The following is a 22,614-nucleotide window of genomic DNA, read 5'->3' on the forward strand; positions in this document are numbered from 1 at the left end:
ATTTGCAAAACAGTATTTTGCTTTATCAGTACAAAATATTATATAACCCTCCTTGAGAACTGGCATTGTCCAACTTATGCAAAACCTCATTTCCGACCATGCAGCTTGAATCAATTATTTTTGGTAGTTGTCCTTCAATTTCAAGTTGTCCCCATACTTCCTTATCAAATCCACACACCTTCACAACATTAGAAAATATCTCAGCTAAGAACATACCTCCAAACATACCATTTCCAGCAATATTAAGGGACTCAAATTTCCTTGCCCTTCCTGTCCGGACATACTGCTTGCATAGAAAGTGATGAGAAAGTCCCACAGGTTCCTCAATAGCTAAAACCAGGCCTCCATCACTACCTTCATCCCAAACATGATTTATAATCAAATTATCCAATGGAACAATATCCCTAACTGGAATATCAGCTGCATGGAAGCCATCTTCACAGCAGTTCCCATCCCCAATCCAATTTATAGAATGATTCTCAACCAAATCTTTAGCCTCCTGCTCTTGTAAAATGTGGTCTACCTGGATTTCCTTATCCCATCTCCTTTCTTCTTCAAGATCCTGAGTTACCCTTGATAATTTTACTTAAGTTCCAGTACCAACTTCATTAATATAGACTAAATTTTCAATTGGAACCTCCTGGTTCCATGCAAACAATTCAGCAACTCTTTTTTCTTTGTGTTTGCCGAAATGTCCCTCTACATGAGCTTCTCCTTCAAAAGGATCAGTTGGTTCCTTTGGATCTGCTGCCCTAGCAACCTGGTCGTTACAGTTTTCCTTGAGATTATGCTTTTCACCGCCACAATTATTCCCGATATTGCAGTCATCCTTCTTGTCATGGCTGCCAAAATTAGAGTACTTCTTCTTCAACCCAAAATCTAAAGTAGGCAGTGAATCATTTTCCCACAGTTTTGACCCCTCCTTAGGCTCCTATATTTTAGGGAACTCCTGAGGCAGTCATGCTTCCTTAACCGCCTCTTTCTTATTATCATTTTATGCCTTAGATATTCCAACATCCCACTTTGAAACAACAGTTTTGTCATCCTACATCGGACTCTTAAGATTTATCAATGGAGTTCCGATTCCAAGGACGAGTAAGGTAAGGGTTACCAACTGGAATAGGATCTAATCCAATTCTTGGAGGAGAGTAAGGATTAATTGTAGGATCTAGTAGCTTCTCTATAATAATTGGATCAGAATATTCTTTGGAAAGCAAACGAGCAGGTAGTCTAACCTGATCCCGTTTGGCTAACATTATCATGCACTGGTCCCTCATCCAATTTCTAAATTCATCAATATTTTCGCGCCTGTGACTGACCTCCTCTCGCAGCAAACCGGCAACACTGTCTAGCTTCCTATCCACCGCCGATTCTACAGATCTAACATGGATCTGCCTCTCCATCATTGTTGTTGTTATTTGCTACAATTGAGATCTTCTCGGTTTCACCCTGATGTCATCCACCATCAGAATTCAAATCACTGATGGGATCGTCGGCCGAGAAACAACTCTGGATGATTCTACAGAGGATCGAATGGCCACTATTAACCATCGAAATTGAGAAGCAATTGTTGCAAACGCCTACAAACTCACTTCCAAACTTCCTCCGTCAAAATCAGTGAAACTGAATACGCCTAAATTTAGTTCGTTCCACCTACAGCTCACTCCCACCTGCACTTGATCGACTTAGTTGTTCGATCAATCCTACAACTGCTTCCTAAAACTCCTTCTGTAACTCAATCAGCCTCCTCTGATTTGCAACTGGTGTTTTCTTTTATCTATAATTGATCGCCAATCAGAACTAAAAGCAGCCGTAACTCACAATTTTCCTATCCCAAGCTGATCTCTGGAAATTAGTGCAGCTAGTTACTATGTATCAACTATCGCTCAAGATTTGCTTCACTATGGATCAACAATCTTCAATTTTCCCAGCAAAATGAACTGTTAGGCAATAGGTCCAACTCCACCTCCTGGCTCGCCTGCTGCAAAAGTCTCCTATTCTCACCTCAAATGCCTTCTGATTTGGAAATTAGCAACCTAGGGTGTCGGAACTCACAAGCAAACGAAGTCGAAGGAATCCGTCTCTCCGAACAGAATCCGCCTACAGCTTCGAGCCGAAACTACATTGCAGCAATGGAATGGAGAATCAACAGCCTAAGAATTGTTGTAATTGCCGCCACCAATCAAGACTTACAACGGCCACAACCCACACCCAATCACCGTCCAATGGCCGAAGGACCCTAGCTCGGCTTCAGAATTCAAGCGCCTTTATCTGAATCGCACACTATAGCAACCACCGGCAACCGGTCCGCCAAGAATCAACTTCATGTGATTCCCTCGATCCTTCAAAGTCGCCTTCAACAACCTAACTCACCTCCGACTTTGATTCTAAGAGTGGCGAACTGCAAGTGTTGTTCCTCTTCAAGTAAAACCTGCTGCAACAATTTCCTCCTCAAGTCTTGGAATCAAATTCCGAGATTCAACTAAAAATTGTCTGGTTGCTTTTGTCCCGAACATCGAAATTCACCAGTGAATCTCGGTTTCGATCAATCCTTGTTTCCTTCCAACTGAGATTAGAAATGTGGAAAAAAAATCACTACTCGAACTCGTCTACTACTACTAGTTTCCGCAAACGCCTTTGCCTTGTCTTCATGTCTAGAATCGATTGAAATTACAGTCGCAGAGCGACTACTCTAATACAAATTCTCATGAACCTAGGGTTCATGATAGGTTTAAAAGGTAATTGGAAGGAATTGGGGGAGTTAGATCCAAAGAAAAGGGAGGAAATTAGGGAAGAACAAAACAGAGAGGAAGATTAGGGAGAATCGTAAGAGAGGGAAATTAAGAGAGATTAGAGGGAAATTGCAGGGAGATTGAGAGAATTCAAGAGAGGGAAATGAGAGATTTCATTCAACAATTCAAACATGATTATCCCCCTACAATAGTGGCTTATTTATTGCCTCACAGCCATTGCACGCATGTGCAACACAACCACTCATGTGCAATACAACTGTACTCCTAATAAGTATTATATCCTTGTTACAATATTGCCCCTCTATTGCTCTTAGAGACATGACATGCGCTTATGTCATAAATAGGTATATATATTTATATATTGATGGATTTGTTAAAACCTAACCAACAATAATAAAAAAAAAAATTAAAAGGAATTTCATAAAACAATAAAACACCCATAAGCTATACAACATAAAACCCCAAACCCTAAAATGAGAATGGGGAAAGGATTGTAAGGGATTCAAAAGCAGATTCTACAATTAAATCTCAGTACTAAATTTGTCAGCGCAAACTTGAGGTATTTTTTTTGTTTTTTATTTCCCAAAGGTTTTAGCTTGATTATCATTGGAGATTTTTTATTTTTTTTTTTCATGTCAATATGAAAGCACAATTGTATAGCTAGTGTGATTAAATAGAATGACATGTGGCGTGGGAGTTAGTGGATTATGTCATGTACCCCTTCAACCTAGGGTTTAAGAGATAATTGGAAATAATTTGGGAAAATAGATCAGAAGAAATATGAGGGAATTAGGAAAGAACGGAAACACTGAGAGATATTAGGGAGAATTCGACAAAGAGAGGGAAATTGAGAGAGAGTTTGAAATCAGATTTCATTCAATAATATTCTTGTGTGTCATGAATTAGATTGGATCAGCTTTATATACTGATTCGATAGCTAAGGTTTGGTTCCAATAGGGCTGCCAAATATTCAAATCAAGTACAGCTGAAGGCATTTGTCTTTAGGTACCAACTGCTATAACTACAATACAACTAAAAGAAATTCATCCATTATCTAATTACTATTATGTCCTTGGGTCAAGACAATTTCCCCCCCTTAGAGAGAGTTCTTATCCCCAAGAACTTACTACAATTGGTCTCGTTTCTTCACCCAATCCCGGCTCGCTCTTCTTCTTCTTTTTTTCCATCCTCTAATCCTTCCAAATATAGTAATTGTTTCATGCACCTATGACCTGGGGTAAATTGTCCTCCACACCTGTAGCACAGCCCTGTTTGTCTCATTTGTTCTATCAAAAGAGGGTTGACTGAATTAGGGTTAGTATAAACCCTATGACTGGGATTTCCTTCCAGCTACAAACTATTTGCAAGATGAATTTCAGTTAGGAGCTGGTGTTTCATCATAAGGGCTTCCACCGATAGCTCTTGCAATGAAGCACCCTCAACTGGTTCCTGCACTATCTTAGGCTTCAACATCTTCACCATAGGCCCAAGGTCATCGCTCAAGCCACTGATGAAGCTTGGGACGAAATATTCCTCGGTCATTTAGGGGTTACGGCTCAGCATGAGTGATTTCAACTCCTCAAATCTAAGTAGATATTCCTATATTGTCCCATCTTGTTTCAACTTATTAAATTCCTCTACTATATCCATCATGTCACAATCTCCAAACCTCTTACACAAACCTCCAACAAATTCATCCCAATTGCAACCGTCCCTAACTCTAGACCATCCCTGGAACCACACATCTCCAACATCGTTTAGGTAGGCAGGTGCCAAGGAACCCTCTGGTTATCAGGCACTTGATGGATGCTGAAAATTTTTTCACATCGCCTCACCCACCATCTAGGGTTTTGCCCATCAAATAGAGGCTCAAATAGAGGAAATTTCAATTTTGGCACCAAAAAACTGGATTGGTGGGTGGTCATCTGTATCTCTTGTCTCTTCTCCACCACATTTTCTCCCACCGTGGCCAGTTCAACCTTAAACTCTGAGGATCTCGTCGCCCTGTGGCTGGTTCCAATTCTTGGGAGGATTAGTTCCAGCCTATCTCCAAGAGGAAACAGGTGAGATCCTTGTTTGATTCTGGTAGGAGAACACGAGCATGAATTGTTGCATCTGCTCATGCAGTATGTTGCTATGCTCCTGCATCTCCTCTTGAATCTGATTGCACATATCCCGTGCAACCAATCTATGACATCGTCCAGCTTCTTATCCACCACCATTCCAATCGTCTCCTCCATGGATCCCATACGAGCCTACATCTCTGCCACTATCATCGTCACCTGCTGCTTTTGAGACCCCATTTGATTCATTTGGATGTCGTCAACCATTGGTTGTTTGATCGTTTGAGATCAGCAATCACCTATATTATGGCATTGAAATTGCTTTTGACACTAATTCTAATCATCGCCTAGATCTAGAGCCACCTGAATTCGCCTATGAAATTGTTTCTTGAAATCGCCTAGATCTACAAAAGTAGTCTCCTGAAATTGATCGCACCTCCTAAAATTGATAGCCTCTCTTGCAACTCCTTGAAAATCGTCTACACCCAGCTTCCAAGAATATCGAAGTCTGCATTGCCTTTCAATTCCAAACCAAATTACCAAAATTCACAATCATCATGAAGGGTCGGAACATGCAGCTGAAAATCACCTCTTGTTTCACCTACAAAATTCGAACGCGAACTGTCGAAAATTCGCCTAGCTTGCGTGGATCTGCTTCGATTACCAACCAAAGTAAACTCATCTAAAACACCAAAAACCACCTAGCTCATCAAAATTCTAAAACTAAATTCACCTAAAATCTTAGTGCAAGATTTGCTTCTCCACTAAGGAACAATTGCTCTAATACCAAATTGTCATGTACCAGGGTTCAACCTAGGGTTTAAGATATAATTGGAAGGAATTTGGGAAGATACATCAGAAGAAATGGGAGGGCATGAGGGAAGAACAGAAACAATGAGAGATTAGGGAGAATCCGAGAGAAAGAGAGGGAAATTGAGAGAGTTTGAAATCAGATTTCATTCAATAATATTCTTGTGTGTCTTGAATTAGATTGGATTAGCTTTATATATTGATCTGGTAGCTAAGATTTGGTGTCAATAGGACTGCAAAATATTCAAATCAAGTACAGTTGAAAGCAGTTGTCTTTTAGATACCAATCACTACAACTACAATACAACTAAAAGAAATTCATCTATTATCTAATTACTACTATGTCCTTGGGTCATGACAGATTAATCCAGAATTCTATTAATCCCTTCCACTTTTGCATATAAATAGTGAGATTAAAGAAGAAGAAATGCTGGATCTTTTGCTCTTTTTGTTATTTTTACTCTCTCTTGCCAGCTCCTTGTTCTTGTTCTTCTTTCTTCTCTCAATTTTCTTGTGTGATGAGCTTAGTTTTCTGAAACCAAGAACAGATTCAAGCCTGTACATCCCCTTGTAGTCTTCAGCTAGAACTAAAGGATCTTCAAGGGTCTTGGAAGCTTGCTTGGTGTGGACCAACTAGGCCCTTCACACTTGAGAAGGAAAAGGTCAGCTTGTCCAGCATATTCTACATCAAACACTGGTTCTTCAAGGAGGTAACATTTACTGAATAGTTCAGTTTTGTTCAATGTTATTGCATATTGCTAAAACACCTAAGCTTCATACCGTATGAGATCCCCAACAGTGGTATGTCAACTTTTATTAATTTGTTATGCTTCATGTTAATGTTTTGTTATGTCAGGATGCTTTAAATATTACTTGTGATTTGTTACGTTTGCAATACTTGCTTATCATTTTATGAATTTGTCTCATGATGAAATTTGAATCTGAAACAATTCTTTCTGGTGATATTTTAGACATCTAGTACTTTTTTGGAATAATATTAGTTGTTATTAACTTATTATAGTGGTTGAAATAATATTAGTCGTTATTATAATAATACTGTATTGGATTTTTGTCATTTATGATTTTATGAGTGTACATTTAACTCTTTATAGGTAGATATTGAAAATAATGATGTATATTTTTACACAGATTTTTAATAAATGTGTGCCTCGGATCCAAAAGGCCCACACTTGTGCCTTGCACCTCTCACCAAGCCCAGGCTCAAGGAACTCCAAGCACTTGTGCACCTCAATGTTCCTTGAGCCTTTATTTGACAACTATGGTTAGAACATTGTCATGACACTAGGAGCAATAGAGGGGCAATTTTGTAATAGGGTTATTTAAAATAGTTTGTTGATATTTTGCAATTTGTTAGGAGCACATGGGTGGTGTTATGAATTCAATTAGCAACCAGCTATGCCTATAAAAGGGCTATTGTAAGAGGATGGGATTATTATGTGAAATGATATCGAAATCCCTTTCCTTCTAATTCTCTCTATCCCTTTCTCAGTTCTTTCTGATTTCTCCTTCCCTTTCTGCTAATTTATCTACCCCTCTCTCTTCTGTCTACAACTCTCCCTCATTTACGTCTATTATCTCCCTCTTGTCCAATTCTCCCTCAATACAATTCTATTATTGGTCTTAATCCCCTCAGATCCTTCCAGATTCCAATCCAAACCCTAGATTAAACCCTAGGTACATGACAAACATGTGAAGGAGATATTGAAGCTTTTCCAACATCAATTGGTTTACATCAAGTACTTCAATGAAGCCCTAATCTATTTGCTCTAGTAATGGATGAACACACCAAAAATATCCACGCAAAGGTGCCTTGATGTATGCTATAGGCAAATGAGTGAGATGAGATTGTCTTCACGAATGAGAAAAAAAAAAAAAAAAGGCACGGATAACTTGAGATATAGAGGAACACTTTAGAATTTGGTGGTTTTAAGTTAAGCAAATCGAAAATCAATTATATGGAATGCAAGTTTAGTAAAAAATAAAATTTTGGATGATATTATGGTAAATTTGAAAATCACCATCCCAAGAATAGTTCAAATATCTTGGATCAATCATCCAAAAAAATGAGAAGATTAATAAGGATATTACCCATAAAATTAAGGTAGGATGGTTAAAATGGAATAGGGCATCTAGCGTTCTATGTAATAGCAAGATACCATTAAAGCTAAAAGGAAAGTTTCATAAGGCAACTATAATATCAAGTTGGTTGTATGGAGATGAAGATAATGTAATGGATGTGCTCCTATACAAGAAAAAATAAAACTTGAAATAAGAATATTTGTAATAAGGTTGTAATGGCTCCTATTAAGGATAAGATGTGTAAGATACGATTAAGAGGGTTTGGTCATGTCAAAAGATCAATAGAAGTGCATATGAGGAGAGTGGATGGAATGGAAGAAGTCTCTAGCAAAAAAGGTAAAAGAAGACCAAGAAAAACATATTGAGACTTAGGTATGATATGAATTATAAGGGGCTTATAAAAGATAAGACCATAAATAGAATTGGTAAGCTAGAGTCCATGTAGCCAACCCCACATGGTGGGATTAAGGCTTGATAAGTTGTTATGGTTGTTGAATGTCGTAACTTAGGTAACAAGAGAGAATGTTATCCACTTCCAAATTGACTAAACAGGGACGAATTAGTTCTAAAATCCTGTATGGTTGTGAGACGTTCCTTCCGAGAAGGACAGATGTCAAATGAGTTCAACAAATTATCTTCTTCCAGGTGGCAAGAGTAAAATGTTAGATTCTGCTTAAAATAGATTGTGGTCATATGCCATTTCTTTTAGGCGTCCCTTGACCTTTCTCAATCTGCAAGGGAGAAGGATGTGGCTTGCAGAAGTATCCCCTATGTGACATATTTTATTCTTGTTTCTTCTATGAGGCACATTATGACAAAAGGAGGGTGGACTTCCCTTTGACAGCTTTGTAGAGATTAACAGCACTGCAAAGGATAACCTTTCTTGTACAGCACTTGGCAAGGACTAGGCACGTGACAGTAAATTGGAGGTCATGTGTACAAGGAGAGTGGAGAATTAACTGATCTTATTCTTATCTACCAAGTGACGAAGAGAAGCAGAGGAATATTTGTTATGCTTTTGGCAAACAAACAGCTGATGTCAGTCTCAGACTCTGAGTGTTAGTTTCTCTTTGCTCATGGGGTTGCAGTTGCTCAAGGCATGGGCAAAGAAGTGTCAGAGATGACACTCCTTGTTGCTTTATAAGGTGAATTTGGCCCCAGAGGAACAGTAAGGCCTAACAAAAGATTGGAGCATTCTATTCATTGCTTGAAGGGAGAATTCTCATTTCCCTATTTTGTGATTTAGGAAGGATGAACCATTTACATATTTTCTCAATGTTTGGATAATTTGTTCTTGCCTATATATACATCTTCTGAGCTGGTTTTTTATCTATATGTTCTCCCCCTTTATGATGGTTCCTTCTAATTTTATCATTATCTATTAATAAAAGAGGAAAAGGACAGTGAAAAAGAAAAAAAGTGTGAACCCAAAGTTTAAAAAAAAAAATGAAAGTTTTATTGGATACCGACAAGAATAGCTTTGTCCTATGACCTCATGTTGTGCCATAATTCAGTTAAGAAGAAGCCAAAAACTAAAGAATAAGTATCCTACATCAGCTAGTAACTTGAAAAATTATCAATCTTCAGTTATAAGGGAGGAATCTAGAAGACAATATAAAACAGATCCACTTTCATTTCAGAATACATGATCCTAGAAACCACTAATTATGCATAAAAATAAAGATATAGACAGGAATAACAAATGACTACTAGTATTAAGGCAACTGCACATACATGTAAAACAGAAATGGAAAAGAATAGTAAATGACTAGTAGTATCCACAATCTTACATGTGTAAAGTGGATGGGGAAGTAACAGCCCAAAATTTCAAAAAGATCCCCAGCAAAACTTGCTAGTGGACCAGATGGATCTGGGAATAGTCGCACCAAAACTTCCACTATATGAAATGTGATCATTAGGCATTGGGGATCTTTTTCTCCATCAATAGCTTCACAGATTCCATAGACAAGGTCATCACCCTAAACCAGGTAAAAGGAGGACTTATTAAAGTCAAATAAAATTCCAATGAACAATATTTATAAGATAAAACCCCAGAAAAGGGACGCAGTGATGAGTCACCATGGAAACCATGCAAGTGGGACGAAAAATAGACAATATGAAATACCAGAAACATTTTAAGACCAGACCTTAACACATTAAGATATTACATTGACATCAATCAGAGTTGGTCACCTAGCTTTGTAAATAAACCAGCGAGAAGAAATAAGCTTCAGAAAAAGGATAAATTCATTGCATTACAAGACCTGCATAATGCTAGCCATCATAAACCAGGTAAAAGGAGGACTTATTAAAATCCAATAAAAATGCCATGAACAATATTTATAAGAGGAAACCCCAGAAGTGGGATACTGTGGTGAGTCACCATGGAAATCATTAAAGATGGAAGAAAAATAGACAAAGCAAAACACCAGAAACATTTTAAGGCCAAACCTTAACACATTAAGATATTATATTTACATCAATCAGTGTTAAGTCACCTAGTTTTTTTGATAAACTAGCGAGAGAAAAAATAAGCTTCAGAAAAAGGATAAATTCATGGATGCCAGCCTTATTTACAAGACCTGCAATAATGCTAGCCATCATTAAGATGCATCTTGTGATAGTCCAGAAGCATACAAGCAGATAGTAGCTAAAATGGCATTCACTCAAATGCCTATTTTGAGCTGCTATAAAAACTTGCTTCAAAAGGTCAATTACACAACTAATTCTAAGTCTCAGTAGTCAACAAACAATATAAACAGCACATTAATTACAACATCCTCGCTGTGGAAATGACCCTGCCGCTCTTCTACTATTTCAGTGACGCTCAATTCTCCTTGATTTTCTTCTAATCTGAATTATTTCATATTGGTATTTTTGCCAAAAAAATGTTGGCATTGAGTGCGATTGTCAAAGCAAGGATGCTAATATCAGCTATCTTATTTATTTAAGATTTTGCCATACTGTCCAAAGCTAGTGTCCTAGTGAAATAATACTGAGGGTTGTGACGAGAAATATAGGATCTGCTTCTTTCCCACTCTGATGAGGCTTAAATCTAGTGTCCTAGTGAAAGCATACTGAGGGTTGTGAAACAATTTTAGACTATATCTTCTTCTTTCTCACTTTGATGAGGCTTAAATAAATAGATTGATGAGGTTTAAATAAATAAATTTGATGAGGCTTAAATCTAGTGTCCTAGTGAAAGCTTACTGAGGGTTGTGACACAGTTTGAGAAATACAGGATCTGCTTCTTTCTCACTTTGATGAGGCTTAAATAAATAGATTGGGGCAAAACTTAATGGTTGACATGATATATAAGTCCACAAAATCAACACATAAAGCAAAAGAACATAAAATAAACTTATAGTAGTGACAGGCTTCAATCAATATCTTCATTTGCTGCTCCAAAAGAAAGCCAGTATTCACTGTTCACAAATCCTTACTTGGAAGCTAAAAAAGTGATGATTGCCGCATGATCCACAGCTTATAACACTAAATGTTTAAAAATTATTCATAGTTTATTTAAACTATTTTCATAAGACTTAAATTCGAAACTACAAAGTCAAAGTCCAACTTGAACTAAGATCTCTAAATTAATACAACCTATCTTGATCTCTTTGAAAAGCCTCTGCTAAAATTTTATAGACACTAAGCTAATAGGTCTCAAATATTTATGGTCCTAGGCCCTACCTTCATAGGGATGAGAACTGTAAAGGTGGCATTATGACCCTGGCACCTTCATTCTCAAGGATGAGGTTAGAAGGGTTGCATTAAGACTCTTCAAAATGGAGCAAGAACTATGAAGAAAATCTTCAATCAAGACAACTTGTCACTCCAACAGTGCTAGAAGGCCTACAAGAAACCATAAGGTCTTAAGTTGCCTCTGTATTGCCTAGGAGGCCTAACGGGCCCTTTAAATGACAGGCTTAGGCTTCTATCCAGTAGCCATCTAGATGCTTCCTTCCGTAGTTCATAGGAGGCCCAATGCATGAAGAGCACTCAGTGAGCCTCATAAGGGCCAGGAATGAAAGGTCTTGGCCATGCACCAGGCCAAAACCCCAACCTTTTGCCCCAAACCTCAAGCATCCGGCAGCCCCTTTGCAGAACACACCATACAAGCCCTTCTCCCAGAGTTCCACGTGTCTCTAAGCTAACATTGGTGGAATTTTATTCAGCTGTCACCTTGTCCCCCATGCAGCTTTGAACCCTGACCATCATCTTCCAAAAAACTCTGTCAAAACATGCAGACTCTTCTCCCTTCTTCAGAAACCCCTATCCAGCCGCTGTCATCACCAGGCAACCTCTACTCATCCGGAAAGGCAATTTGCATACATAGTTCCTCTCTAGAACTTCAATCACACCAAAATCTCACCTTTACGTCCCTAGGCACGAATCCTTGCCCATAACAAGTATCTGTGTTGGTTGAACCTTCAGAAAGTTCCAAGAAATTCACACAGATTTTATCCTCATAGAAAACATTGCACCACAAACATTATCCTTAGGAGAAGGAAGCACTTCCAGAGGTAGCTCAGGCCCCAACACAGTGTAGTCTCTACTTCCTAGAAAGATGTCCCAACCATGACTCTATTAAGCTCCATTCTAGGGCTAGCCACTGCTTCCCAACCATATGTACCAAGTTTCGATATGCAACCAAGTTCATCAGCTATCAACAAACCATAAAAAAAGGCTAAATACTAGCCATCTTTGCTGGCCAAACTTCCGGCCTCTAATCTACCAGGCTCAATTCAAAAGGTGCCTCTAATTAGGCCTTTACCACAATTCCGAAACAGGCGGTTCCGATTCCGGAACTGAACCTATGGAAGAGTTAAATAGTTAGTGCTGGCTGCCAAGTAACTCGCCGATCTACTACCGGGTTTTGTGTCTATCTTGGACAAAATCTTGTTGTATGGGGATCAAAGAAGCAGTCGGTTGTCGCTCGTTCAGTGGGTGAAGCTGAATACAGAGCTGTTGCCTTGGGAGTAACTGAAATTGTGTGGCTGAAGAATCTATTGCAAGAGCTGGGATATCCTTGTAAAGCTACTCCTATTGTGTGGTATGACAATTTAGCTGCCAAAAGTATGGCAGAAAATCCTGTATATCACTCACGGACAAAACACATAGGTGTTGATGTTCATTTAGTAAGGGAGAAAGTAGAAAATGGTGAGGCGGAGATCAGGTATGTTCCTACTGCTGAACAAGTTGCGGATGTTTTCACTAAGGGGCTGCCTAGAGATCGGTTTCATTTGTTGTGCACTAAATTGGGCCTTACAAAGACACCTACAAGAATGTTTCAGCAACAGGAGTCTAAATTGAAGAGAAGTGTGGAAGAGTTAAATAGTTAATGCTGTCAGTTTGTTTGTTAATTCTGTTATGTTTAAGTTAGTATGGTTTACTCAGTTATTTGTTTAGCTGATATGCGGTATTATGCGCCTATATAAGGAGAGCAACTATATTCGTTTAGTATGTATGTTTGATCCTTGTGATCTGTTTTTCTGTAATTCAAGTTTCTTTGCTCTTGGATAGTTTCTTTCTTTTTTGTAATTCTATTCCGCCCTAGATCTAAACTTCACAGAACCGTCTATAAGTGGTTCCAATTCCAATTTCTTGATAGTTCGGTTCTAGTTCCCAACAGTTCCGGTTCTGATTCTTCCAATTCCAATTTCTTGATAGTTCGGTTCTAGTTGCCAACAGTTCCGGCTCTGATTCTAGTTCGAATCGATTTAATACAACAACATATCTAGCCTTTATCCCACTAAACCGATTTAATAAAAAGAGAAAAAAAAAAGAGGGGGCAGGGGGGGGGGGGGCTTGGACTTAATTTATATAAATCAAGTCTTTTGGGATTTAAAGGAATTAAAGTCCACGCAGTTCACTTACCATTTGAATTTATAACCCCTTTACCTTAATCAAAATTATTTTCGAAAGTATCGGTTATTGTGCATTGTATTTGTTAGATTTATATTTATCTCATACTTATGTTATGACTCACTTAGTATTAGTATAAATAGGTGTACAATCTATTGTTTGAGTGAGGAATTTATTTCCTCCAACTAAGGTCTCTCTCTCTCAAATTCTTCGATTCAACATGGTATCAGAGCCACAACTCAAACTCTAGTTGCAACCGCAGCCTCCTCGTTACCTCAACACCGCCTATACCACACCGCTGCCAATCTCCACCACCAGCTTCCGATGTGCATCCCCTTCCCGCCGCAACAACCTCTAGCTCCTCGTTGCATTGTCTGTCGCTGCCGCATCAGCCACCAGATCTCGCTGTCTTCTCCATATCTACCACCGCAGATCTCGCCGACGCCACCAAATCTCGCTGCCTTCTCTAAATCTGCCACCCCGCAACCATCCATCACCGCTGCCTTCTCCAAATCTGTCGCTTCACAACTGTCCATCACCGTTGCCTTCTCTAGATCTTCCACTGCCACAGCCATCCATCGTCGTCGCTGCTCGTGGCTTCCTCCGCGCACCGCCTAGATCCAACTAGATCCAACCAAATCTAAACAGATCCGACCGCCGCTATTGTCGCCGCCCACGTTGCTGCTCGCGGCTTCCAATGTCATTGCCTGCAACCATTTCTAGCAGCTCACAGCTGCTGCCCTCCTCACAATCGACCCATTTTTCAAAACTTCCAGCCGACCACCATTACGTTTGCAGCAACTCCATCATTTCTCAAATATGGTCTATCACGACCGTTTTAGATCCCGTCAACTGGCCGCCTCGTCTCTCGTCGAATTTGCCTCATCAGTCTCATCACCCAGATTTGCTCCCGTCACTGCCGTTGTTGCCCAGCTCCGACCGCCGCTTCCTCCAAATCCAACCGTGACTCATTTACCCAGATCCGGCTACCCCTATCTACTATGCTCAAATCCGGCCATGCTAGCTCCTTCCCAGATCCAGTCGTGCTAGTTCCTACCCAAATCTGCGTTTGCAACTTCTGTCATTGCCACCTGCTTCCGCTGCCGCCTCCCGCCAACACCATCTCCGTTAATCTATTGTTTTAGATCTCACCGGATCTGCCTCTTCATTCTTTCATTGGTCTCTCATCGAATCTGCCTCCTCGACTACTGTCCCTCCAGCCATCATTTCTCAAATCCGGCCGTCAATCCTTTAGATCCAGCCATCATCTCTCAAATCCGGCAGTCAATTCTCTAGATCGGTTGCTCCCGTCCAAATCCAGTCGTTCATGTCCAGATCCAGCCACTCCCATCTCAAAATTCGCAGCTACTTATCAGATCTCGTGGTTGGTTTCTCAGATCTCGTCTCCTTCCAGCGCAGCTCTCAAATCGACGTGCCTTCAAATCTCACACCTATTTCTCCTTCCAACGCGTCTCTCAAATCTTGCGGCCTCTTCTCCGGATCTTGTGCATTGCACAGATCTTGCGTCACCGTTGAATCGTCGATTTGCCATCATCGTTGTCGTCACTAAGATCTACCTCCAATCACCGGCTGCCTCTATTACTCGTTTGCAACCAACCCAAAGCAAGTCGTCATCTACAGCAATATCTCTATGTGCCCTCGGATAAATTACATTTGTAACAACCTTGAAACATATAATATATATGTTTTAGCTTGAGGAGTGTTAGATTTATACTTATGTCATGCTTATGTCATGACTCACTTAGTATTAGTATAAATAGGTGTACAATGTATTTGTTTGTTGAGGAATTTATTTCCTCCAACTAGGATTTGGCTCTCTCAAGTTCTCTAATTCAATAGTATTATATGTTTTATATTTATTTAATTTATTTTTTAATGGTTTGAACCAGTTTTGGTTGTGATTCCTTATTTTTTAAGAACCGAAATCGAACCATAAGTCTTTGGTTCCAATTCTAGTTCCGGTTTTTGAACCAAAATCGAAAAGACAGTTTCAGTTCAGTTTTTAGAAAAACGGTTCCGGTTCGATTCACAATTCGACGCAAACAGTGGTCAGGCCTACCTCTAATGCCATCTTTACAAACTAACTGAGAAATATCTACTAACACCTTACAATACCACAACACCTCTGACTTGGTCAATGAAATCTAAAACCCAGCTCTCTCTACATGGCTGTGAAGGGGGCATCCTCATCTTCCACAATGATGAAGGATTTTCGATCAATGTGTCTGTAATCTTTCAATCAATTAATTAATCAATCAAAAAAAAAAAAAGGCTACAAATTCCTTACTTTGCTCAATATAATCTTTCAATAACAAAGAACACAAAAGTCAATGTCTCTTTGAGATTCAATCTCCCATGCCAAGTGACTCATGGAATCCCTTCTTACTTTAACTATGTTTGCACTCATGGTATCCTGCATCCTTATGGATAGTTACTCTATGTATTCAGTTTTACTCCAGTAAATCTAATCCCCCCTCCACTATAATTAAACAGTGCCAACTACAAAGTCTCAAAACACCAAGGTTTCAAATTGCATATTAAAGTTCACACCTATGGAACAGCTCCAAGACCCATCCTAATCTCCAAACTTCAATCCAAGCAAACCACACCAGCTGTGGATCTCAGTCAACTCCAGACTTGATCACTATATTTCTTGGCTTCACCCCTCTGGTTCTGCATGCCTGCAGTTTGTATCCAATCCATACTAAACCCAGCATTAACAGGACTAAATCAGATGCTTACAACAAAAAGAAGAAGAAAGAAAGAAAGAACAGTTAAATAGACAATAGTTCGGGAAAAAATATACTGGATCTTTCCCAATGGAAATTATTTGCTACAAAAGCCAAATAGCAAGGAGGCATGATTGAAAAGAATACCAGTATGACAACTGCATCAGGATAGCGGTCTAATAGGCACTCCAGAAGTTCAAAGCAAAGCTGCAAGAACCGTTAAGATATTAATGTTGAATGACAAAATTCAGACAAAATTAGTTAAAACAATAGCTTTTAGCTCCCTCCCCAGCTTTCTAAATGTCATGATAGCAATATAACTAACTCTGATAGGTAATCAAATTACTGAACAACACTACATTAACATTTAGCAAGAAGTAGCCATACCTTCCTATCATGCTGTCCCAGGGATTGAACTTGTAAGTTTTGTAGATAAGACTGGGCAACTGCTCTTGCTTCATCAACACTAATCATACCAACATTACTTTTCCTATGCATTAGTGCCAAGCAACCAACAATGGCACCACGCAAGCCCTTCCAATCTGCCTGGCATAAATATAATATCATCCATATTTACAATGTAGTTTCAATAAATTAAGCAACAAAAAAGTAGCCCTCAATAACAAATTGAAAAATGCTTGAAAGTAAAAGGCAGAGACTGTAGATTTCAAGTCCATGAATACAAACTTCGACCCTCCATACAATGTAAAATATTTGACCACACCTCATACTTGTCAATCACCCATAAAGTTTTGTGTGGAATTGTAGTACCAATAACAGATCTTTTTCAAAATCCTAATTAAAGTTTATTGAGCTAAAGAACATTAATTGATTGTTGTGTCTGATTGTTCTCCCATTTTACTTGATTGTGGTGGTATAAGGTTGAGATTGACCCCATTCAAATTTGAAAATATGGACTTAGAGAAAAGGGTTTTATAAATGTGGTGAAACTGGTGGACTAGTTATGAGGTGCCTGGTGCCTCGAGCTATCTTCCTACTAAAGATTTAAATTATTAAAAGAGTTTTTTGAAGAAATGGAATAGGGATGTTTTGAAGAGCTAATCTAGAATAGATATTTCCTCTAAGGAAGTTAAGAGATTTGATACTAAAGAACATGGTTAGTGGAAGCAAAAACTTGTACTAAAAAAATATGAGATAGAAATACAAAATCTTTCATAGAAAATCAAGATCATTAAGAAGGATGTAATTTCTTCTAAGATTGTTGATTTTTGTAGTCATGTTTATCTGGAAGAGGAAAGTTGAAGACCAGCCCTTCAAAGTTTAGACTTAGAATGCTGTCCAAGATTCCAGGACTTGACTGGAAAGGCCTTTTTATGGACAAGGAGGTTGTTAAGGCTTTGGGAGGTATTGGAATATTGTTAGGATATTCTAGGTGTTGAGGTTTTAGCCATAATTAAAGAATTCTATGGTTCTTGCTCCTTTGAAAAAAGCCTTAACGACAAATTTATTGCTCTGGTTCCCTGGAAAGGAGGGCATGAATAGCTTAAAAAGTTTAGAACTAATAGTTTGATTCAAAGTATGTACAAAATTACAGCTAAAATTCTTTCAAAGAAAGCAAGATCAATCATCCATTTTTGCAATTTCTGATTTCCAGAATGATTTTGTGGACAGCTAAATTTCAGATGTTATTCTGGAGGAAAACAAATGTTTAGATTTTAGGGGAAAAAAAAAAGAAATGATAAAATTCCAGGTTTAATTTGTCTGTTGAATATAGAAACAGCTTATGACCTTGTTTGTTGGAGTTTTATGATATATTATCAATGGAATATGTTTAAAGGTTAAATCATGCTCCTGGATTAAGTTTTGTGTAACAACCATCAGATTTCCCATGTTTTAGTAAATGAAATACCTAACAATTTCTTTAATAGCACAAGAGGTTTAAGTGTTGATTCCCAGGTAAAAGATAAAGAAGATTGGCTACAATCTCAAGAGATTTGTTAGTCAAATCATCCTTAGTTTAGAAGCTAATATTATCTTTAGTTTTTTGGAAACTGCTAAAATTATCCTTTAAATCAGTTTTAGGATACTTTCCTATTCTTGTATAGTCAACCTTTCCTATGTTTGTACAGCCACATCTTTCCTAGTTTTTTAGCAAGTGTAATCTTTCCTATGATGTAATCTTAGACCCTATAAATAGTGCTGTATTGCTTACGTAAAGAATAAGAACAGTTTATTTTTCACATTAAGGCAAGGGGAACCTTATCCCCTTCCCTTTTCACAATGGTCATTAAGGTTTTTAGAGGTGAGAACCTGACAACCTGAGGACAATTAATTGCTTTCAAGTGGGTTATACTTTGTCAAATTAAGATGGAGATTTCACATCTACTTTTTAGCAAATGATATTTTGAAGTATTTGCCTAAGGATTAGACATATGGTCACGGGAGAGGAAAGCCGACGAGAAGGAATTAGATTAAGGCTTCTAGAAGACCGATAGGGATTGTAACGGTAACCACCATGTGTATAAGGCGGTTACTGAGGTTAGTGTCCTTGTAATTCCAGCCCACTATAGTCTATAAATAGAGGGTCCAGGAGGGTCTCATTCTCTCCTAATCTGTTTTCATTCTATCTTGAGAAAGAGTATGTGTTGTGTGTATGTGCGAGAGAGGAAAGTGTTTATTGCTTTGTAATCTCCGATCAAGGCAGCTTGGTAATAAGGCTGCAAGTGTAATCAGTGCATGTAATCTTGGTTTTCTAGTTTCAAGATAGTGAAGAACGAGATCATCCCAGTCTGGATGTAGATTCTCCATTAGGAGTTCCGAACCAGGATAAATCTCTTGTCTTGTGAGAGAGTGCTTTGGTTTGTATTGTTTTCCTTGTATCCTACTTTCTGTCCTATTCATGTGTGAGAGATTATATCCATCTTGAGGGAGATTTGAGTGTGAGTGTTAAACTAGATCTCACCTCTCACTATGATCACTCAATCACTCAAAACACTCCCTAACAATCTCTCTGATCCGCAACACAACAATAGAGCAGAAAACAAACAAGAAATAATCAAGAACAACAAACAACACAAGAAAATTTATCATGGTTTAGTCTCGAATGAGACCTACATCCAGATTGACTTTGCCCTTAGCTTTCTCCACTATCTTTGAATGTCAATACCTGATTACATGTGCCACAAAACCCAACTCTCTCACAGCCCATAAACCTGGAAGCTATACAGAGTTGTAAACCCGAAAGATGTCCCCTCTTTCACACAGCACATACTCGCACAAGATAGATTGTAAACCACAACTGAAAATGCTCTTTAAAAGCCTACCTCCCGACCCTTATTTATAAGCTATAAGGGCGGAAATTACAATATGACCGACTACCCCAAGATGGCAGTTAAATTTAAATCCAGTCAGCCTTAGAAGAACTAATACAGAAAATACAACATGACACTTCTCTTACATTACAAGCCCTAATCTAGTACAAATGTATTTTAACAAATTCTTCACCTATTTGACTTGATTAGGCTTCTCCCAGTTCCTGCAATCTTCAGATACCTACTTGTCCCATCTATAGGATCTTCAAACAATGTTGAAGCTTGGTTGATGGAGCTGCTTTTGTAAAAATGTTTGCTGCATTATTTTCATCTGCCACTTTAGATAAGAAAACAGATTTATTTTCAATCATTTCCCTTATAAAATGAAATCTCACATCTATATGTTTTGTCCTCTCATGGTGTGCCTGATTCTTAAATAGATGTATGGCACTTTGACTATCACATAATAAGGTAGCCTTAACTTCTAAACCTAGGAGTTCACTCACTAATCCCTTAAGCCACATAGCCTCTTTAAAAGCTTCCGAAAAAGCTATGTATTCTACCTCGGTTGTAGATAATGTTATTACGTGTTGGAGACTTGATTTCTAACTAATTGTGGAGTTCCACAACCTAAATACCCATCCAATTGTGAACCTCCTTTTGTTTATATCAGCAGCATAGTCTGCGTCCGAATACCCTAGAATACTAGGTTGGACTCCTATCTTGGCACCACCATATGTTAGGACATGACATAGTGTAATACCCCGAGAGCCCAGAGAAGTTAGTATATATCGAGGATAGTGTAAGGAAGGAAACAACACCAGCTGGATACCTTTTGGACTGAATGTTGGCAAAGAACTCCCAAGTTAAACGTGCTTGACCTGGGGTAATCCAGGGATGGGTGACCCCCTTGGGAAGTTCGTGTAAGCCCATCAGGGTAAGTTGTTCCGGTCCTTCCTATCGCTCGAAGGAGATGTTACAAATGGTATCAGAGCCGACCCCCGAGCCTCTGAGCGCGGTGGTGGGGCAAACCTCAACGATGACACTGAGTCCCCGAAGGGGGGTGCGTGTAGGCACCTTAGGCGAATCCCACATCGGCCATGCATCGGGGGGAGATCTGGGACCGGTTGTAAGGTCGCATGACGAGGACGTCATGTGCTCAAGGGAGGGAGAATGTAATACCCCGAGAGCCCAGAGAAGTTAGTATATATCGAGGATAGTGTAAGGAAGGAAACAACACCAGCTGGATACCTTTTGGACTGAATGTTGGCAAAGAACTCCCAAGTTAAGCGTGCTTGACCTGGGGTAATCCAGGGATGGGTGACCCCCCTGGGAAGTTCGTGTAGGTCCATCAGGGTAAGTTGTTCCGGTCCTTCCTATCGCTCGAACGAGATATTACACATAGGGTTCTAGCTAAATATTTAAACATCCATTTAACTATTGTTCAACAGTGTTGTTAGAATCTTACGATTCGAATCGTACGATTCGACTCGATTCATATAGAAACTGAGTCGAATCTATAAGGTGAATCTAAAATCCCTTAGAATCGTACGATTCACGATTCAAATCGTACGATTCAACTCAATTCATATAGAAATCGAGTCAAATTTATAAGGTGAATCAAAAATCCCTTAGAATCAACTATGAATCGGACAAATCGACCGTGAATCACATGAATAGCTCGATTCGTCTGATTCATCCAATTCGTGCGACTTCGTCTGCATGTGCGCTTTAATCAAATATTCGTTCGATTTGGCTATCTTTGAAAACAAAGAAGATGATGAAAATGATAAACATGATTATGCTCTTGAACTTAAAGATGAAGATGATTGATAACTAGTGAAGATTATGGACAATGGAGTTTATTAGTAACCTTATAGTTGTAGGATTTTTTTTTTTTTTTCTAGCTTGTTATTTTGAAAGTGGTTTGGTTTGGTGCAATTTGAATTTAAAGGCAACATTAATATACTTTTTCCTTTTGGTATAATTTTAAACTTAGCAAATATATTTAGAAGTTTATTTATCTATTTACATTTAAAAGAATTGATCATAGTGGGCACATTATTTATTTTCTATGGATATATATTATTTATAGTTGAAATTGAGAATGTGTTCGAATCTTACGATACGATTCACGATTTATAAAATAAGGATTTCGATTCTCGATTCGAATCTCGATTTAACAACTATGTTGTTCAGTGATCTTTCCCTGGATTGGCCATAAAACGGCTTGCAACACTAATAGGATGAGCTAGATCTGGTCAAGTGCATACCATACTATACATTAGGCTTCCTACCGCACTTGAGTATGGAATATCACTCATTTCCTTTCTTTCTTCCTCATTCTTAGGGGATTGGACAGAGGACAACTTGAAGTGTGGTGCAAAAGGCACATTAACTGCCTTTGCATTTGACATTCTAAACTTGAATAAAACCTTGGCTAAGTAGGACTTTTAAGATAGGTATATCCTCCTATGTTGTGTATGTCTAGAAATTTCTATTACTAGAATTTTCCTAGCTTCACCTAACTCTTTCATTTCAAATTCAGCTTTCAGACTTTGTTTGAGAAGCTAGATTTCTTGATAGGATTGACTTGCAATAAGCATGTCATCCACATATAATAGTAAATACACTGAAATGCTAGGTGTAACATGCTTGTAGTACACACAACTATCATAGGAACTTCTAAAATAACCTTGGCTTACCATTACTGTATCAAATTTAAGGTACCATTGCCTTGGGGACTGCTTAAGTCCATATAAGGACTTCTTAAGCAAGCATACCTTCTCCACCTCTCCCTTAGCTTCAAAACCCTTTGGTTGATCCGTTAGAATTTTCTCCTCTAGGTCCCCATGGAGGAAAGCAGTTATAACATCCATCTGCTCTAGTTTTAGATCTAAGTGGGCTGTTATGGCTAATAGAACCCTTATAGATGTATATCTCACTATTGGGAAGAATACCTCATTGAAATCAATGCCTTGACCTTGGGTAAACCCTCTGG

General features: G+C 38.7%; 1 protein-coding gene across 5 annotated transcripts in view; it reads right to left on the reverse strand.

Moving 5' to 3' along the window:
• Positions 1-22,614, reverse strand: part of LOC127795046 (MMS19 nucleotide excision repair protein homolog) — a 94,205-nt gene that overhangs the window by 43,841 nt on the left and 27,750 nt on the right. For 4 of the 5 annotated variants that reach the window (XR_008021733.1, XM_052326466.1, XM_052326465.1 and 1 more), the window contains exons 5-7: positions 16,729-16,887; positions 16,489-16,548; positions 9,517-9,705 (exon numbers count right to left, since the gene is read on the reverse strand). Coding sequence is in view for 4 of the 5 variants with exons in the window: in XM_052326466.1 (XP_052182426.1) it covers positions 9,517-9,705; positions 16,489-16,548; positions 16,729-16,887 (408 nt within the window). In the remaining variant the exon portion in view is untranslated. The remainder of the gene's footprint in view (positions 1-9,516; positions 9,706-16,488; positions 16,549-16,728; positions 16,888-22,614) is intronic. The other variant, XM_052326468.1, reaches the window with a different exon arrangement.

The sequence above is a fragment of the Diospyros lotus genome, chromosome 2 (assembly GCF_014633365.1).
Source record: "Diospyros lotus cultivar Yz01 chromosome 2, ASM1463336v1, whole genome shotgun sequence".
Classification (NCBI taxonomy): Eukaryota; Viridiplantae; Streptophyta; class Magnoliopsida; order Ericales; family Ebenaceae; genus Diospyros; species Diospyros lotus.